A 20967-nucleotide genomic window follows, 5' to 3' on the forward strand; every position below is an offset into this window, starting at 1 on the left:
TTCACCTTTTCTTTGAATCTCACATAAACCGATGATGTTGCAATTGATGTTTTTTTACATGTATATTTTCAAAGAAAATTCTTCTTTTTCATTAGCCATTAATTTTTTTAGTGACTGTGTACTTTCTGGTGTAAAGTACTAGACAGAAACACTCATTTCAAGTTATTACTTACATCATATGGAACAGAAATTAAATCACATGATTTTCCTATTTTTATTCATTTTGTGTGTTTTAATGAGAACTTTTATTTAATGAAATCCCTTGGCTCAAAAAAAAAAAAAAAAAACATACTGCAGAATGGTTTCCATTTCTAATGAACTGAGATGCATACATACAGGAACTCCCTGACTTACATAAGAGTTGCATTTCGTGGAATGCTAAGTAAGTAGGAATTTCCCCATGCTTGTGCAGCACTCGCAACTGTGCTCACTGAGTTGATTGAATTGAAAAAGAAATGTTTTAGGAACATGTAAATAGCATTATTTATTGTATTTATTCAATTTTTTATCTCATGCCCAGAAAAAATTACAAAAGCGTGCAATTTAAAAAAATTTCAAAATTATAAAATTAGAGGAGCTACAAGAGTTGGAAAAAATTACAGAGATTGGCACTGGAAAGGAAGAAAAAGACACCCAAAAAGTGTCAGCTGAAGAGTTGAAGACTGTCATTTATTGTTGTGAGCATTTAAGAGAAGTGATAAAAACACCCCGACATCGAAAACACTGAACTCGTGATGTGCAAAATGGAGGACGAAGTGATTTCTTACTTCAGAAAGCTACAAAACAGTTGTAAAAAACAGTCCATTTTGGACAGTTTTTTACAACTTTTACAATTTTAAAAAAATTTCAAAATTATAAAATTACAAAAAAGAGAAGACAGGCATAACCATCAGTGAGTTTTACCTCTTGAGCATCGTTGCCAGAATTGCCGCCAGTAGCAACAAAAGACTGAAAAGACACCTGAAGCTTGATATAGAGTCCCATTACCACTATGCCACCATTCATTTCATCAGCTCTGCTCTTCAAGTAGAAGGTAAATGCTAATTTATTGTTTGTTTTTTATTTTAAGATGTTTTTGACTGCTTTTATCACTAATTTTTAACATGTAAGAAATACGTATTTTATGTGTTGTTGTTGGAGAACAAATTACAGGAAATAAATGTATTATTGGTTTCAACTTTTTGAAACCAATAATACATTTATTGGTTTCAAAAGAGTGATTTTCAACATACAATGGGTTTTGTGGAACGAATTACCATTGGATGTTGGGTCCCCACTGTATTAAGGATAAGTACGGCAACCCCAACCCAATTGATGGCAAGCAATGGATGGTTTAATAGGTTCAAGCATCGCGCTGGTTTCCACAACGTTAAAGTATGCAGTGGCATTTCTTGAAATTGCAGTGACAGTGATGATTCTTAACAGAGGGGTGAATGATATGCTTGCATGCTACAAAGAAATCTACGATGAAAAGAAAAAAAAGCCACCATCCAGTCATCCATTAATATGTTCTTTCATAAGGTTGTGCAGCCGACCCCTTCTAAATCTCCACAGCCCTCAATCTCTGCAGCGGTGTACTTATCAGCTGAAGGTGTCGATTCTGGCAACAATGCTCGAGGGGTAAAACTCACTGACAATATCATTTGTTAAAGCACCATCATCTTCAAATCTGTCAATGTTATGGATAATTAAAGGCCAGATGTTTTTCGAGGCTGAAAAACATCTGGCCTTTTAAGGTGGAAACATCATTGTATGAACTTACAATCAGCCTCACACAATCCAGCACGTTGAACTTCAACCTCCAAAAACCTTTGAGGGTGACAGCATTTTCACCAGAGGTCAGTGCAAAGAAACTTGAGAACATTTTCGTGGTGTAGATTTTCTTGAAGTTTGCAATCACTTGCTGGTCCATTGGTTGAAGAAGAGCGGTGTTTGGTGGCAAAAATTTGACTTGAACAAAGTTATGTGCCTCAAGAGATTGAACAAGGTTGGGATCATAGCCTGGTGCATTATCCAGCAGGAGCAGTGCCTTCACAGGAAGCTTATTTTTTTTCAAGATAACGCTTCACTGAAGGACAGAAAACTTCAAGCTTCCATTCATTGAAGACATCCCATAACCCAGGCCTTGTTACTGTGCCAAAATGCTCCCAACATGCCTTTGTTGACCTTTTGTTGTTTAAATACTGAGGGTATTAGAGTGATACACAAGCAAAGACTTCAGCATAAAATCCAAGAGGCACTGGCACCCAACAGGAGAGTGAGCCTATCTTCCATAGACTTATTCCCAAGTAAACTAGCCTCATCCTCAGTGATGTACATTCTCCTGGGCATTCACTTCCAGAAGAGGCCAGTTTAGTCAATGTTAAAAGCCTGGTGGATAAGATAATTCTCCTGATCAACAAACTCTTGGAAAGGTCTCAGCTGCTTTTTTTTTTTTTTTTAATCAGTACTGGATGCCTCCCCATGCCTTTCAACACTTTTGACATTTGCCCTTTTTTTGAAGCACTCAAACCAGCCTCTGCTGGCTTTAAAGTCATCAAAGTGCACAGCACTGCAACTGGTTGATGGAGCTTTAAGTTTCAGTTTGTCATAGATCTGAAATAATCGTACGAGTGATGTTCCATGCGCCACGCATCTAAATTTCCACCCATGTATTGTTCCAGCTATATCGGAAAGCTATATGTACCTGCAAATATCATCGGTCATTAAATAAACAATCGTATGGAAGGTATATCGGTTCCTGAGAATATTGGATGTCAATTTCATCGTAAATGGAGGTTTTATTAGTGTTATTACGTATATAATGGGCTTATTTATTAATAGTTAATTATATTATATTTTCAACTTCCAAGTCCTTGGAACGAATTACAAAAAAAAATAATAAATAAATAAAAAACAACCCAATGTGTTATTGGGTTCACATGATATTTTCACGATACCTCCGTTTATTCCTACGGGGTGCAAAATACGTTTCCACGATTTTTTTTAAGTTTGCACTGGTCGGCAAAAACTTAAGTAAAGTCAAATCTCCATAAGTCGGGGAGTTCCTGTATATAACTATATGTATGCTAAAACTATAATCATTAAATTAAAGAATCAAATGATATATAAAAACTTTAAGGAAATTAAAAATTAAATTTGATGTTAGGATAGATTTCTCTTAGTGATGTGTTTCAGTATGTTAGTGATGGTTAAATCCAAAGTTTTTCTGTACCATTCATGCTATATAAATTCATCTAGGAAACAAGACACAAAAGTCCCATTTATACATTTAAATCCAGGCTTTGCCCTGGAAGCTCTCATTGGTATGCATGCCTGTACTGGAATTCTTAAGTTCTTTAAATGAATCACAATCACATGATTAAATTCTTTTCTTGGTAACTTGGAAATGTCATTATATACTGCTCATTTATTAAATACATAGTGGAGCCATCAGTAATCACCCTACTGGTGATTAGTAAAGGGCTTTTAGTCTTATAGTCCTAAACTAAATAACTATAATTATGTTTAAGTTTGATATATAAAACTCAAGATTTCTTATTTGGATTCCATCTGCAATGAGATTTGGCTCACAACAATAATGACTCATCGAATTCAGCTATGTATCCTACTCCACCAAGTAAGGCTACCTCCTGCAAAAAATTTCCAGGAATAAATGTCTTAAAAAAAAAAAAAAAACAATGATTCAGCACTTCAGTCAGTTTCACCAATAATCACTAAATGATATGAAGATGCAGTAACCGCGAACTATGAGAGGCGTTTGAAAAGTCTCTAACTTGAGTATGAAAGGGCAGTGATACAACGTCAAATATTTCTGTACTTAATGTATAACACTAGCATTAGCAAAGGCACATGATGCAAGAAAGCAAGCTTAAATAGAATCAGCAAAAAAAAAAAAAAAAAACTTTCTAATATCACCCATCCACTCGCTTCAAATGTTTATCCAGCAATCAACACACGTTAGCTAAAGGCAAACATTCACACATCTATCCTACACCGTCTTTCCTCAATTTGAATTTATGCCCTCTCAGGCAATCACTCTGAGCAAGAGGAAGAATCCCATCAGCATTGGGCATGCTCAAACCATTCAAGACTTTATACACCTAATTCAGATCACCTCTCATGTGCTTAGTCTCCAGACACTGCAATTTCGTAAGAGCAATCCTTTGTTCCATCCGTTAATCTTGTTGCCCTTCTCTGCAGTTGCTCCAGCAGCTCTAAATATTTCCTAAAATGCGGCTTCCAGACCTGTATACAGTACTCAAGGTGTGGCCTGACCTTTGCCTTATACAAGGGGATAATCACCTCCTTATCCCTGCTAGAAAAATTCCTGTATATCATTGACAAGACACCATTAGCTACTCTTGCAGACCGTGTGCACTGATCAGAAAACTTCATATCTGCCTGCACAATTACCTCCCCCCAGTCCTTTTCATTCTCTACCACTGTTAGTACGGTACCACACAGTTGATATGTTACTGTGGTTACTACTTCCCATATGCAATACTTTACATTTGTCAATGTTAAACTTCAGTTGCCACCTCTCAGCCCATCTGCTCAACTTTTCTAGATCCTGTTGCAGCAGCGTACTGTCATTGCGTTGGCAGGGTTGTGTCATTAACAACCCTGCCAACCTTCGTACCATTTGTAAATGTGGACATCAAGCCTGATATGCCATCATCAATATCATTAATAAATACACTAATAACATTAGTCCACGAAGAGCAGTGTCCATTGATTACCACTCTCTGTCTTCTCCCACTCAACCATCCCTTTATCCATAGCAGCAATTTGTCTCCGATGCCACACTGCTCCAATTTGTGCAGTAGTCCTATGTGCAACAGTATCAAAAGCCTTTCTAAGATCCAAATATATGATATCAAAGTAATTCTCTGCATCCAGTTTCTTTGTGACTACATCATAGTATCCAATCAAATTGGTCAGACAAGACTTCCCCTTAACAAAACCATGCTGTGTCCGAGCTATAAATGAAGTCTTGTCTAGATGATCCTGCAATGCTTCTTTAACCAGTGCCTCCACTGTTATTTGGTTTTTAGGAGCATTAGCAACTAATGCCGTATTGCTACGGGGATATATGCGGTGGTCATTCCCTGACATTTCTGCATCCTCCATATTTGGTGGTCACGGGGTCGAGCCCCGGTCCAATCAAGAAGCGTGTGCCACGCACTGCTCCTGCCCACCTGGCTATGGAGGTGCCACCACCATGCCTACATTAATTCCCCTGGAACAGAAGTTAAACTAACAGGTCTGTAATTACTTGTGTCACCCTTTGATCCTCCTATGTGAATTGGGGTCACATTTGCACATCTCCAGTCCATGGGTACCTCCCCTGAGTCCAAGGAAGCTCTCATAATTATGGCTAAGGGTTTGCTTACTTCCTTTGCTGCCTCCTTTAATATAACTGGATAGATCCCGTTCACACCAGATACCTTACTTATATTTATCTTCAACAATTTTATCTCCACTTTTCTCTCAGTTATTACAAAATCATCTAGCTTACTGCCAGAGTTTAATTCACCTCTGGCATTCCCCTCAATAAATAACTCTTCATGTGTGAATGTAGACGCAAAATACTCATTTAGTTTGTTAGCTACCTGAGCAGGATCATCAACAATTGACCCATCAATATCAAGTGGACCAATCTGATTCATCCCCTTCCTTCTAGAGTTTACATAGTTAAAGAACTGTTTGCTGTTTTTCTTTGCATCCTTTGCCAAAGATTTCTCGTAATCTGCCTTTTTCTGCCTAACCTCCTTTGTGACTTGGTTACAGACCAGCTTATATCTATCATGGGCTTCCATGCCACCCATTAATTTATATGTATCCCATGCATTTTTCTTCTCTGCCACATGTCTAATTAGTTCATCTTACATCCATTTAGGCCTAAACCTTGAACAATATTTTTTAGTTGGTGTGAAAAGCCTAGTAGCTTCCAAGATTAATTCTTTGAATGCTTCCCATTTTGAATTTGCTGTTGGTATCATCAGTTTGTCCCACTGTATAGAATTTAAATAATGTCTCAGACCTCTGTAATCGCCTTTAGGAAAGCAAAAACCCTTCCCTTTACCCCTGAAAAAGTCAGGGAATGACCATCGCATATCCCCGGAGCAATATGGCCTTAATTGCTAATGCTCCTAAAAAAAAAAAAAAAATAAATAATCAAATAACTACTGATAATCAGATCAAGAGTATTACTTCCTCTATTTGCCTCCTGAACATGCTGCTGTAGAAAACAATCATCCAATAAATCTACAAAAGCCTTGCCAGTGTGTGGTCTTACTTAAAATAGTAAGCCACCAAGTTTCATGTAGTTTTAATAATGTCTTTTTTTAATTACAGATACTGTATTGATGTCAAAGTTGTGTAAATGATGAAAGATAGACAAAATCAGTCAGCATGCAGTTGTCCAATATGTGGGGGGAAAAAAGGGACTAACCCCAAATGCAATTCATGGGGATATGGTTACAACACTGAGGAGAATGCCCTTCCTATTCCATGGTTAAAAGTGGGCAGAAAAATTTAAATGAGGGAGAAAGCCTGAAAGATGATCCATGCTGTGGAAGACCAGCAACATCCATCACTCCAGAAGTTGACAGTGTGCATGATTGGTGATTGATGAGTGACAGTCGAGTACACTGCCAGTATCTTGGGCATCTCATCTGAACATGTGTATCACATAATAACAGAAGTCCTTGCTATGAAAAAGGTGTCAGCACAATGGGTCTCAAAGTTGTTGACAGCAGATAAAAAATGCATAAGCATTATCAAGTGAAACATCTGAAGCATTTTCAGACAGATCCAGCAAATTTCCTTGCAAGATTTGTGACCAAGCATGAAATGTGGGTGGATCACTTTAACAAAAGAGCAATCCAAACAGTGGAAAAAACCCTCCAAAGAAAGCCAAGTTGATTCCTTCTGCTGGCATCAGTTTTTTGGGATTCTGATGGAGTGTTGCTAATGGATTATCTTCAGAAAGGCCAGACAGTAACAGGGGAATATTATTCAGACCTTGTTAGATGTTTACATGAAACGTTTGCCTTGTTACATCAAAGGTAAACGTCAAAGAAAACTCAACAAAGGAGTGTTCTTCTACCAGGATATGCCTATTCACACATCTGTCCCTGTCATGGCTGCATTGCATGAGTGTGGCTTTGAAACCTTGGACCATTGCCCATATTCAGATCTAACACCATCACACTTTCACTTATTTCAAAAAATACCTGGCTGGCATCCATTTTCCCACTAACAGTGCCACCGATGTTACAGTGGATACATTCTGGAGACACAAGAGGGAATCAACAAATTGCAGAATTGGTAGCAAAAGTGCATTAATGCCAAAGGGGTCTATGTTGAAAAATAAAATTTTATCAGACTTCTCAAATAAACCTTTCATACTAAGGCTATGACCTTTTCAAACACCCCCTTGTAAATGCCCAATAATATGCAAAGGTGCACTGGAAAAAATTTTTTGCTGTTTTAAAAGAACTGTCTTTCATAACTGACTGTTTTCTTTTTCATTTGGACAGATCCAAAAAACTTCAAAAGTATTGCTTTTGCTTTGTCAGGAAAAACTGGACAGCTGCTGACCTGGTTCACAGTGCACTTCTCAATGAATAATTTCATTTCTTGCCATTAATTCAGGATCCTTTTGTTGTCCTCTTTATTGAAATCACAAATGACAACATTCTTGCATTGTGATTTAATTCATTTCATTAGTGATTTAATTCATTTCACTATTTTTCTATAACAAAAAGAACAGAGTGATCACAATAATACTAAGAACACTAAATCACTAAAGAAATGAAAAGATCCAATGAAATAAAGACTACAAATGCAAAAAAACACACACTGACACTCATGCAAAGAAAAGTATTTAAACAGCATGTCAATCACTTTGGCAATGACACTAGAGATAAGTGACATCATAATCCCATTGACACTGCCAATATACATCAGTACCAACGTAATCCAATAATCTTGGCAAAAGACAGAGATAAATGCCATCACTAGTGCACAAAAAAGTGCAATAAACTAGATATTAGAATTAGCATTAGTTGAGGCATACAATGCAAGAAAGCAAGCTTATAGAGCACAAGTAAAAAAAAAAAAAAGCCTTCCCATTTCACCCATCCGATCACACCAAATGTTTATCTAGTTCAGCTTAAAATTTATTTAAGCTATCAACTTCCACAACAGATGGAAGTCTGTTCCAGCAATCAACTACCTGCTGGCTAAAGGAAAACTTCCGCACATCTATTCTACAACTGTCTTTCCTCAACTTGAATCTATACCCCCTCAGGTTCTCAAGCTAAGCAAGTGGAATTATCCCATCAGCATTGAGCCTGCTCAAACCATTCAAGTCCTTGTACACCTCAATCAGATCACCTCGTAGGTGCCTAGTCTCCAAATGCTGCAACTTACAGAATTTAAGATTCTCATGGTAAGAGAACCCCTTTGTTCCTCTCACCAATCTTGTTGCCCTTCTCTGTACTTGTTCTAGCAACTCTACATCTTTCCTAAAATGAGGCCACCAGACCTGTATGCAGTACTCAAGGTGTGGCCTGATCATTGCCTTATACAAAGGTATAATCACCTCCTTGTCTCTGCTAGCAAAATTCCTATATATCATTGACAAAACTCCATGACCTGCTCTGGCAGCCCATCTGCACTGCTCAGCAAACTTCATATTTGACTGCACAATTACCCCTAAGTCTTTTTCATTCTCCAACTCCCTGAGTGTAATACCACGCATTTGGTACATTTCTCTTGGATTACTTCTACCAATATGCACTACTTTGCATTTGTCAATGTTAAACTTCAGTTGCCACTTCTCAGCCCATCTGCCTAAATTTTCTAGATCTTGTTGCAGTAGCATACTGTCTTTACTATTATTAACAACCCTGCCAACCTTTGTATCATCTGCAAACTTGGACATTAAGCCTGATATACCTTCATCGATACCAGGGGCTCACATCTGTGGGCTTGGCACATCCAGGGGCCTGAGCTGGATATCATCATTCTTCTCTTTCTTGGCGATTCCCTTCTACATTTGAATCTCTCTCTCTCTGGGAATTTTTTTTTTGGCTGTTACAGAATAAGTGGCTCCACTAATAACATTAGTCCACATAGAGCAGTGTCTATTTATTACCACTCTCTGCCATCTCCTACTCAACCATCCCTTTATCCATTGCAGAAACTTGCCCTTAATGCCATACCACTCCAATTTGTAAAGCAGTCTTCTATGTGCAACAGTATCAAAAGCTTTCCTGAATCCAAGCATATGACATCAAAATTATTTTTTCATCCAGTTCCTTTGTGTCCACATCATAGTATCCAATCAAATTGGTCAGAAAAGACTTCCCTTAACAAACTCGTGCTGTGTCTGAACTATTATTGCAGTCTTGTCTAGGTGAACCTGCATCACCTCTTTAATAGTAACTCCAATGTTTTCCCCAGAACAGAAGTTAAACTAACAGGTCTATTATTATTTGTGTCACCCTTTGTGAATTGGGGATACATTTGCACATCTCCAGTCCATGGGGACCTCTCCACTGAATTAAAGGATGCTCTCATATTATGGCTAAGGGTTTGCTTACTTCTCTCGCTGCCTCCTTGAATATAACTGGATATATTCCATCTGCCCCAGGTGCCTTTTTTTATGTTTAACTTCAACAATTTCTCCTCCACTTTGCTCTCAGTTTTTACAAAATCATTTAGCTCCCTGTTAGAGATTAGTAAACTTCTGTCCTCCCATTACTGACAGAATTCCTCATGTGTGAATGTAGATGCAAAACACTCATTCAGTTTGTTGGCTATCTGAGCAGGATCATCAACATCAAGTGGCCCAATCTGATTCATCCCCTTCCTTCTAGAGTTTACATAAGTAAAGAAGCCGTTTTTCTCTGCATCCTTTGACAAGGATTTCTTGTAATCAGCCTTCGCTTGCCTAACCTCCTTTGTGACTTGATTACAGGCTAGCTTATATCTGTCGTAGGCTTCTGTCACCTGCTAATTTTTATGCATCCCACGCATTTTTCTTCTCTGTCATGAGCCTCATTAGTTCAACTGACATCCATTTAGGCCAAAATCTTGAACAATATTTTTTAGTTGGTATGAAAGCCTAGTAGCTTTCAAGATTAATTCCTTGAAGGCCTCCCATTTAGAATTCAATGTTTTTAACATCATCAGTTGATCCCACTGTATAGAATTCAAAAACTGATCCAATCTTCCTTACATTTCAAGGGTACAGCTCTAAAACGGTGTTCACAGGCCGGCCACTAGTTAGTACATGGGACCGAACCTATTGGTAACTCTTTAGGAGGCTTCCAGATTAGCTAGTGTATAATCTTGCTACCTCTACTCCGCAAGATAGTGACTGGAGGGAGTCAGAGTAGTGTGTATGCACGGGATATTGTCGAGGCCACGTTATGTCAAGGATCTGGGTATATTCTTACCATGTGTATGCCACAACCAAAAATTTCATGACTTCATACAGCATGTCCCCATCCACTTTTTCTTACTATTGAATACACCATGAATTGTCAAACTAATAGAGTAAGATTATCTGCGAAAAGATATAAACCTCCCAAACACTTCCTAGTTCATTTCATAAATATACGTGGTCTCAATTCTAATCTCAACGATGACCATTTCCACTTGCAGTCTGCTGTTTGTTGTTTATTTGATTTTTAGGAGCATTAGCAACTAAGGCCATATTGCTCCGAGAATATGCGGTGGTCATTCCCTGACCTTTCCACATCCTCCGTATTTGGTGGTGACGGGCTTGAACCCCGGTCTAATCAAGAAGCGTGTGCTATGCACTGCTGCTCCTTCCCACCTGGCTACGGAGGCGCCCACCTGCAGTCTGCCAAACCTCATGTACTTTTTCTGACAGAATCTCAATTATCAGTTAATTCAACTACTGCTCATCTCAATTGCCCAAATTATTCACTGTATGATACCTTTCGCCTCAAAGGTGGTACTTGTGCATATGTCCATTCTGATATTCTCTGTCAGAGAACTGGTAATTTGGAACCTTCTCTCTTTGATCTTCTCTGGCTTAAAATCACTCTAACTCACTGTGTCAAATTCATATGTTGTCTCTACCGTTCTCCCAACTCCACTAATCACTTGACGCTCCTTGACTTCCTCTCTTTGCAATTTGACTTTCTCCAGTCCAACTTTCCTAACAGTGAGGTAATTTTCCTTGGTGATTTGAATATTCACAACTCCAGCTGGCTTCCGTTTTCTAGTCATACCGACCCAGCTGGTCGAGATGCTGAGGCTTTTGCAATTTCTAATGACCTTGCACAGATTGTTCATTTACCTACAAGAATACCGGACAATCCTAACCATGCAGCCAACACGCTTGATCTTTTTCTCACAAACAACCCTTCTAAGTACACAGTCAAAGTGAGTGGTTCTTTATGTAACTCAGATCACATTGGTGATTGTCTCTTCTCAAATGAAGCCATTATCTCATGGCTATTCCTAACCGCGTATTGTTTGGCATTACAAGAATGCAAAATGGGATGACCTCTGAGATTTCTTTTCTTCTTTTCCTCGGTTGGACTACTGTTTCAAAACTTCTGATGTCAACATTTGCTCAGATCGTGTCAGTGAAATTATTCTTGTAGGAATGGAATCCTTTATTCCACACTCCACTTTAAAATCTCATCCTCTATCTAAACCTTGGTTTTCCAATAAATATGCTAAGGGTGTTCAAGAGAAGAATTTTGCATATCGTATTTGGCTTGTTTCCAATTCTTCAGTTTCATTTTTGCCTATACCAAACCTCACAACAATTGTAAAGCAGTTATTAATCAGTCCAAACTAGATTTTGAACAGGCTAAGAGTAGAAAATTTGTTCTTCCCTAATGGCAGCCGAGCATTCTGGTCTCTTGCCAAAGCTTCTGGCTGCAAATTCTGCCCATCTCTGCTCCCACCTCTGTCAAAACCAGATGGTTCTGTTGTCAAATCAGCCAAGGATAAAGCTGACCTGCTAGCATCCCATTTTTCTTCCAACTCGTATTAACGAATTTGGTAAAACACCTCCCACCATTCCCAATACACTCCATTCAATGCCTCCTATGGTCTTCCGCCAAAAGGATGTCAGAAGGATTTTGACGAATCTCGATGCTAAGAAAGCTCCAAGTCCTGATGGTATTTCTCCACTTGTCCTCAAAACCTGTGCTTCTGAACTAATTCCTGCTTTTTTCACTTTCTTATTCCAAAGGTGTTTTCCCTTCTGCTTGGAAATTTGCTCATATCAAGCCAGTTCCTAAAAAGGGTGACAAGTCGGTCCCATCCAATTATCGTCCCATTGCAATTACTTCTACTCTTTCTAAAGTAATGGAGAAATCAATTAACTGCCAACTCTTAAACTACATAGAAACCATACTGCAATAATTAAAGACAAACACTGGCTGGTGTTTGTCTTTAATTATTGCAGTATGGAATTTCCCAGCCCCATAGGCCTGTTTGAACATACGTAGAAACCTTCCGCCTGATCAACAATCACTAGTATGGATTCCGTCAGTGTCAATCCACTGTTGATATTCTGGCTTATGTTACCCATTTATGGACAAATTCAATGGAAAAGTTTGGTGAAACAAGCAGTTGCTCTTGACATCTCAAAAGCTTTCGATCATGTCTGGCATAAAGATCTTCTAAACAAGCTTCCATCTTATGGTTTGCCAACTGTTCTTTGTAATTGGTTATCCAGTTTTCTCTCTGATCGCTCACTGAGGGTGATGGTAGATGGCTCTCTGTCGTCTAACTTCTTCACTAATGCTGGTGTTCCCCAAGGTTCAGTTCTTTCTCCCACTCTTTTCCTATTGTATATTAATGATCTTCTTCCATTGACTGGAAATCCTATCCATAGTTTTGCCAATGATAGCACATTGCATTCCACTTTTCATTTTTAGAAACCTTGTCCTGCTCAATCAGCTTCAATGTTCTTTATAATTGGTTATCCAGTTTTCTCTCTGATCGCTCACTGAGGGTGATGATAGATGGCTCTCTGTCGTCTAACTTCTCCACTAATGCTGATGTTCCCCAAGGTTCAGTTCTTTCTCCCACTCTTTTCCTCTTGTATATTAATGATCTTCTTCCACTGACTGGAAATCCTATCCATAGTTTTGCCGATGATAGCACATCGCATTCCACTTTCCATTTTGAGAAACCTTGCCCTGCTCAATCAGCTTCAACTTCTCAAATATCTGCTACCAATTCCTTAAATGCTGATCTCCAGGTAATTCTCCAGTGGGGCAAAGACAACTTAGTTGATTTCAATCCTTCTAAAACTCAGTCATCTAGGGCGGTGCTCTAAAAACCTCTCTCAGGCTTCTAGATGCCATTCAGAAGAAGGCAGTTAGGTTAATTAATGACTCCTCTAACAGAGTCTCTCCACTCTGTCTCATAGATGTACTGTTTCTGCTGCATGCCTTTTCTACAGATACTTCTTTTTTTTTATTTGGTAGTTGTTGGCGCATCGGCTTCTGTGGCCATAATGCACCTTCCAAGGTTTTTGCAATACTTTGATTCAAGCCGCGACCTTTGGATTGCCATGCAGGCACTTTTCCCAACCGGCTAGCCCAGTCGGCAGATACTTCCATGGGAACTGTTCTTTGAATTGGCTTCTATATTTCCCACTCTCTCTTTCAAAACAGTCTGCACACGTGCCGCCACCAGCCAACATCCATTTACTGTCCAACTTCTCATCTTCCTCGTTTATTCATTCAACTGCCGTTTTCTGGAACAACCTTCCTTCATACAAATTTCCTGAAAATTACAGTCTACAGAAGTTCAAGTCTAATGTCAACAAATATCTTCTTTCGTCTTCTCAACCTCCAACCCAAGCACGGTACCAAGTACTATAGGTTCTATCACCTCTCGTGTTTGGGGTTTTCAAAAAAAAAAGCCTCAGACCACTATAGTCACCTTTACAAAAACAAAAACCCTTCCCTTTACCCTTGATGGTAGTTACATCTTTAAGTAAATCCCACATCAGTAGACTGTGATCACTGTCACCTAGTGGTTCCTTTATCTGCAAATTCTTAATGCAGAATAATCATGAATGGAAAGCAAGGTAATGGAGATTTCCAGGACCGTGGGAGTCATAGTGGAACAAGTAAATACATGGGCTGTGTTAGGGTGGCTAGGAGCAGGAACAGGTGCATGTATACTTGCATGTACACCAGTGCTAGGAATGTAGTTAATAAATTTGATGAGCTTGAAGTGCTAGTGAAGACATCAAAGGCAGATATTGTTGGGATATCACAGAAGTGGTGTCACACAGATATAGGCAGTGCAGAGTTGGTATTTGGGGAGTACAATGTGTATAGTAAGGATAGACAGAATAGGAAGGGAGGAGGGGTTATGCTGTTAGTTAAGAAACAAAATCTAAGGAAATGAATCAAATGAATGTCTGTTTGGTGTGAAATAAGGACTGGAAAGGAAAAATGAGAGTAGGTGCGTGTTACAGGTCTAATGAATCTGATGAGTATAATGAGCAATTCTGCAGAGAAATAGAGTGGGCCAGTAAATCAGAATGTCTTATAATAGGAGATTTTAACTTTCCAGATATTGACTGGAACTTGTGGGTTGGTCACTCGCACACTAGCAAGACTTTTGTGGATTTATTGGATGACTGTTTTCTACAGAAACATGTTCAAGAGGCAACCAGAGGGAGTAATACTCTTGATCTGATTATCAGTAATGATTCTTCATGCATTAAGAATCTGCAGATAAAGGAACCACTGGGCAACAGTGATCACAATGTATTGATGTGGGAATTATTTAAAGATGTAACTGCAATCAAGGCTAAAGGGAAGGGCTTTTGCTATCGTAAAGGTCTCAGACAGTTTTTAAATTCTGTATAGTGGGATCAACTGATGATGTTACCAAGTGAATTCTAAATGGGAAGCCTTCAGGGACTTAATTTTGGAGGCTACTAGGCTTTTCATTCCAACTAAGAAATACTGTTCAAGGTTTAGGCCTAAATGGATGTCAGATGAATTAATGAGGCTAGTGGCAGAGAAGAATAATGTATGGGATGCATATAAAGTATCAGGTGACACAGAAGCCTATGGCAGGTATAAACTAGTCTGTAATCAAGTCACAAAGGAGGTTAAGCAGGCTAAGGCAGATTACGAGAAATCTTTGGCAAAGGATGCAAAGAAAAACAGCAAGGAGCTCTTTACATATGTAAACTCTAGAAGAAAAGGGATGAATCAGATTGGACCACTTAAATAGATGGGTTGACTATTGATGATCATGCTCAGGTAGCTGATAAACTGAATGAGTATTTTGCATCAACATTCACACATGAGAAGTTATTCAATGAGGGGAGTTCCAGAAATTTATCAAACGCTAACAGGGAGCTAAGTGATTTTGTAATAACTGAGAGCAAAGTGGAGGCGAAATTGTTGAAGGAAAGCACCTGGGGTGGACGGGATCTATCCAGTTATATTAAAGGAGGCAGCAAAGGAAGTAAGCAAACCCTTAGCCATAATTATGAGAGCTTCCTTGGACTCAGGAGAGGTCCCCATGGACTGGAGGTGTGCAAATGTATCACCAATTCACAAAGGAGGTTCAAAAAGTGACACAAGTAACTACAGACCTGTTAGTTTAACTTGTGTTCTGGGGAAAATAATGGAATCACTGGTTAAAGAAGCATTGCAGGATCATCCTAGACAAGACCGCAGTAATAGTTAAGACACAACATGGGTTTGTCAAAGGGAGGTCTTGTCTGACCAATTTGATTGCTTACTATGATGTGGTCACAAAGGAACTGAATGCCAAAAAATAATTTTGATATCATATACTTGGATTTCAGGAAAGATTTTGAGCACATGGAAGACTGCTGTACAAACTGGAGAGGTATGGCATCAAGGGTAAGCTGCTACAATGGATAAAGGGATGGTTGAGTGGGAGACAACAGAGTGGTAATCAATGGACACCACTCTTTGTGGACAAATGTTATTAGTGGAGTTCCTCAGGGTTCGGTGTTGGGCCCATTGTTGTTTTGTATATTTATCAATGATATTGATGAAGGTATATCAGGTTTAATGTCCAGGTTTGCAAATGATACAAAGGTTGGCAGGGTTGTTAACGACAGTAATGACAGTATGCTACTCCAAATGGATCTAGATAAGTTGGGAAAATGGGCTGAGAAGTGGCAAATGGAGTTTAACATTGACAAATGCAAAGTACTGCATATGGGTAGCAATAACCGAAGAGAAACGTACCAACTGGGTGGTACTACACTTAGGGAAGTGGAAAGTGAAAAAGACCCGAGGGTAATTGTGCAGCCAAATATGAAGTTCGCTGAGCAGTGCAGACGGGCTGCCAATGCAGGTCATGAAGTCTTGTCAAAGATATATAGGAATTTTGGTAGCAGGGACAGGGAGGTGATAATCCCGTTATACAAGGCAATGGTCAGGCCACACCTAGAGTACTGTGTACAGGTCTGGAGACCTCATTTTAGGAAGTATGTAGAGTTGCTAGAACAAGTACAAAGAAGGGCAACAAAGGGGTGCTCTTACCAATAAAGGCTTAAGTTCTGCAAATTGCAGCACCTGGAGAGTAGGCACCTGCAAGGTGATCTGTTTGAGGTGTATAAGGCCTTGAATGGGTTGAGCAAGCTGACTGCTGATGGGATTCTTTGTCATGCTCAGACTAAGAATCTGAGGGGGCACAGTTTCAAATTTAGGAAAGATAGTTGTAGAATAGATGTGCGGAATTTGCCTTTAGCCAGCGGGTAGTTGATTGGTGGAACAGGCTTCCATCTTTTGTTGTGGAAGCCAATAGCCTAAATAAATTTAAGGCTGAGCTGGACAGGCATTTGGAACGAATGGAGAGATGAAATGGGAGGTGTGTTTTTTTTTTTTTTTTTTTTTGGATGATGCTGCATAAGCTTGCTTTCTTGCATCTTATGCCTCTACTAATGCTAATCACTGCTGATAATCAGATGAACATGTTGCTGTAGAAAACAATCCTCCAATAAATCCACAAAAGTCTTGCTAGTGTGTGAGTGACCAATCTACAAGTTCCAGTCAATATCTGGAAAGTTAAAATCCCCCATTACAAGACATTCTGATTTTCTGGCCCGCTATTTGTCTGCACAGTTGTTCATTGTATTCATCAGAGTCGTTAGGCCTATAACACATTCCTACTCTCATTTTCCCTTTGTCAGTGTTTATGCCACACTAAACTGACTCAACATTGCACTGTCCACCCATGTCAACTGGTTGCATGTCATTAGGTTTTGTTTCTTAACTAACAGCATAACCCCTCCTCACGTCCTACCTTGTCTATCCTTCCTGTACACATTGTACTGACCAAATTCCAATTTTGCACTGCTTATATCTGTGTGACATCATGTCTCTGATATCTTAACAATATCTGCCTTTGATGCCTTGATCAGCACTTCAAATTATCAAATATCTACCTTTTCTGAATGTGAGTTATATTGACAGAAAGAATACAATTCAATGAACAATTATATCTCCTTAAAACAACATTTTAAAAGAAAATTTCATTATAACAAAAATATTTACAGGTGCCAGGAAAACTTCCCTTAATGAAAGTCTGATTTTATTGATATAATATTCTCATGAAAAGTTCAGTGCAATGAATTATCTCTCTAATTATTTTTAAACCAATTCATAAAATGTACTGGTTTAAAAATAAACAAAAACTATACGTAAAAATAATGAAAATCAGTGCCAGAATGAAGAAACACCAGTTTGGTCTTGTCAGTCACATAGAAAGTCATTCTAAGGAACAGTGTTGAGTACACTACATCTTTTTTTTGGGGGGGAGAGGAAGCAATTTTTTAAAATTTTATAAAAGAATTCTGTATCACGCATACATTTTCCACATTCCTGAGGGCAGGAAAAAAAAGACTACACATGCGTTTTCCTTTATTGTCTTCTATATGATAATTCTCCCCCTGTCACGGCATCAATAATATCACTGCCTAATGACTACATCCCTGATCAAGGATTAGAAAATCTATTCAACTGCCCTCCAACAAATCCCCCTCTCTTAGCATGTCCCTGATACCCAAACATCGCCAATAAATTATGTACCATTTGAAAAGTCTCAACCAGAAATTCAGTTTATGATATTAATTAGAATTTAATGAATGAAATGAATAAATTTTTAAATACAAAATTAGGTATTGACATGTTTGTGCAAACTGACTAGCTGACATTGTAAATTGGCATAATGATCGAGCAGTTTAATGGATAAAAGAGTTGTGTTTTTATTACTTCTAATAATATGACTAAATCAATAAGTGGGTATTTCTTTTTCCTCCTAACTATTCCTTTATTCTTCCAAATTTTACTTTTTTTAATTACTTGGACAGGTAGTTTTAATGCTTTATAAACATAATTTATTACAGTTGTGGAAATTCCTGCACAGTATTAGTGCTTATTTTGATAAATAATTAGTTGATAACACCACATATAGTTGGTGTTTTATTATCTAGTCTTCTGATTTTGAATATGCTGATACAACATCAAAATAGCAGTTGGTATTTCTGTTTGAAAACAAAACCTACAAAAAAATGGAAGCCATAAATTAACAAATAAAAGACTTATTTTATCATAGCTGCAATAATGTAATATACAGCCAGGACAGTATTTCTGTGTCCAAGGCAAATAATTTCTGAACACAAGATAGTTAGAAGTGTGCCCCACTCTTTTCCGACTAATGATATACAAATTCACACCATTAAATCCATTAAACCATGTACCTCTTCCAATCATAATGCTCTCATTATGGTTCTGCTTAACACTTATATCAATCTTGATATCTTTTGCTTACCTGAAGTTAATAAGAGAAAAATAGAAGATAATAAAATGATATAACTGTACTGGTAAGTAACAGCTTCAATGAAGCAAATGTCAGAGACCCTTATTGAAAACAAAGATGAATAATTATTATATATGTAAGCAAATTTTAAGTTTACATGTTACTAAGTACCTTACTAAATACCAGTAAATACATTACTAAAGAATTAATGAATTTCATAACTAATATTCTTGAAGTCAGCAATGTATCAGGACAGTAATGAATGAGAACAGACTGTTTCAGAAATTTTTAAAGCAGCTGGCTAAAGCAATTAAAGTGGGGGGGGGGGGGTCCTAAAGCAGTGTTTGGAGAATCATTAAGCTTTGATTACCATGTGGCAGTAAAGAATTCCACATTATTATGGTTATAAGAGGATAATTATAGCCCCTACCTGGGACTGCACATGAATGAGAATGAAAATGTTATTATTAGCCATATGGTGCAAAGAAGCCTGAGGCTTATGCTGCACCAGGAAGAGAAAAAAAAAAAAAAAAAAAAAAAAAAAATTATGAAATACCCAGAAAGAGAGAGAGAGAGGAAAGTAGAAGGGAATCACCAAGAAAGAGAAGAATGATGATATCCAGCTCAGGACCCTGGGTGTGCCAAGCCCATACTCAATAGATGTGAGCCCACGTTGCACACAGATAACTATATGGAGCGACACATGCTCTTTAAATACATCTTCCACAAGAGAGATTCCAGAACGAGTAACTACCAGAGTGGAAACTGGTGATATCAAGGGTCATAACCAAAACAGCATCTTCACTTTTGTCCAGTGAATAATGCAAAATAATGTTTGCTTAATTTTTCGCACAATAAAATGAAAAATTAAATTACACAATAATGAGCAGGATGTCGTCAATTCGCGATCTATAATGCTGCAAAATAATATCAGAATATATTACAGCTGATGACCAGTTAAATCCTAATGGATATAATTTAATAACTGTAATGAGTTTGCAGTAACCTGCAGTAACATATCATATCAAACGTGGAGAAGAAAGTGGTGGTGAAAACTAAGGAACGAGTAACAGTTAAATTTGTGGGAAATTTCTAGAAGTCAGGTGATATCGGAAGGCGGGAAATTCATCTGAGTACCAGCTGAAAAAGGTGAGAAAACCCGCGAGGAAACTTGCAGGAGGCATTCGGAGTTCGGTGCCCGCAAGTAGCAAGCGTCAATATTCCAGACACACCACACCGAAGTGACAGAAAGAAAATGCAAAATATTAGTTTTCCATAATTTAGATACAATATGTCCTAAGAAACATCGTAAACAAATTATTAAATCGTAAGAAGGAACATAAAATTAACTGAAAAATAAATTTATACCGTCACATGCAGCTTCTTTCTTTTCCGATTTATGGTGTTTCTTGTGCTTTTTGCTCCCCATTGCAGCTTAAACGGCGGCCAATGATGCCCTTTCACAGAGATGTAAACTGTCAATTAAAATCATGGACTAAAGTGAGTAAAATAATATCATTTAAACAATACACACATAAAATACCATTCACGCATTGTTATCAACGAACACGACGGATTCCCGAATAACGAGAACATCACGATCACATAGAACATCGTACGGTACACTAAATACGAAAATTTGTCATACTGACATATTCGTTGTTGCTAAAATAGATGGCGCACTGTGTTTTCTGTTTATCATTTTATTTATTATTAAACTGTGTCATTTAGAAAAAAATAACAATAGCAACTTTAAAAACGATTTTAATACCGCATATTTCGACTTATGACGTAAACTGTTTCTGCATGTATTTTTTTACATTATTCCATTGTAAAATGGTATAAATGGTATAATTCCTCATTGCTAGCATATTTTTAAGTGGTATAATTCCTCATTTCTAGCTAACGTTTGATCTACAGATATAACAAAAATTCCATAAGCTGTTCTTCAGGCGGGTTACATTACTTCAGGCTAGATACATCAATGATGTATCAATGGAGCTTTCGCTCGATACATCAATGATGTATCGAGCGAAAAGCAGGAGCTCGATACATCAATGATGTATCGAGCTCCTGCTTTTCGCGAGGTCGCATCTCTAAAATGGCAGTCAGCATAGTCAC

General features: G+C 38.1%; 1 protein-coding gene across 4 annotated transcripts in view; it reads right to left on the reverse strand.

Annotated features, from left to right (window-relative positions):
* The window catches only part of Brd7-9 (Bromodomain containing 7/9), a 143040-nt gene extending 122547 nt beyond the window's left edge, over positions 1-20493 (reverse strand). For all 4 annotated transcript variants that reach the window (XM_090368880.1, XM_090368879.1, XM_090368878.1 and 1 more), the window contains exon 1: positions 20215-20493. In XM_090368880.1, the coding sequence (XP_090225006.1) occupies positions 20215-20275 (61 nt within the window). In that variant the 5' untranslated portion in view covers positions 20276-20493. The remainder of the gene's footprint in view (positions 1-20214) is intronic.
* Between the last annotated feature and the right edge of the window lie 474 nt (positions 20494-20967).

The sequence above is a fragment of the Mastigoproctus giganteus genome, chromosome 2 (genome assembly GCF_048544385.1).
Source record: "Mastigoproctus giganteus isolate SK-2022 chromosome 2, ASM4854438v1, whole genome shotgun sequence".
Taxonomy (NCBI): Eukaryota; Metazoa; Arthropoda; class Arachnida; order Uropygi; family Thelyphonidae; genus Mastigoproctus; species Mastigoproctus giganteus.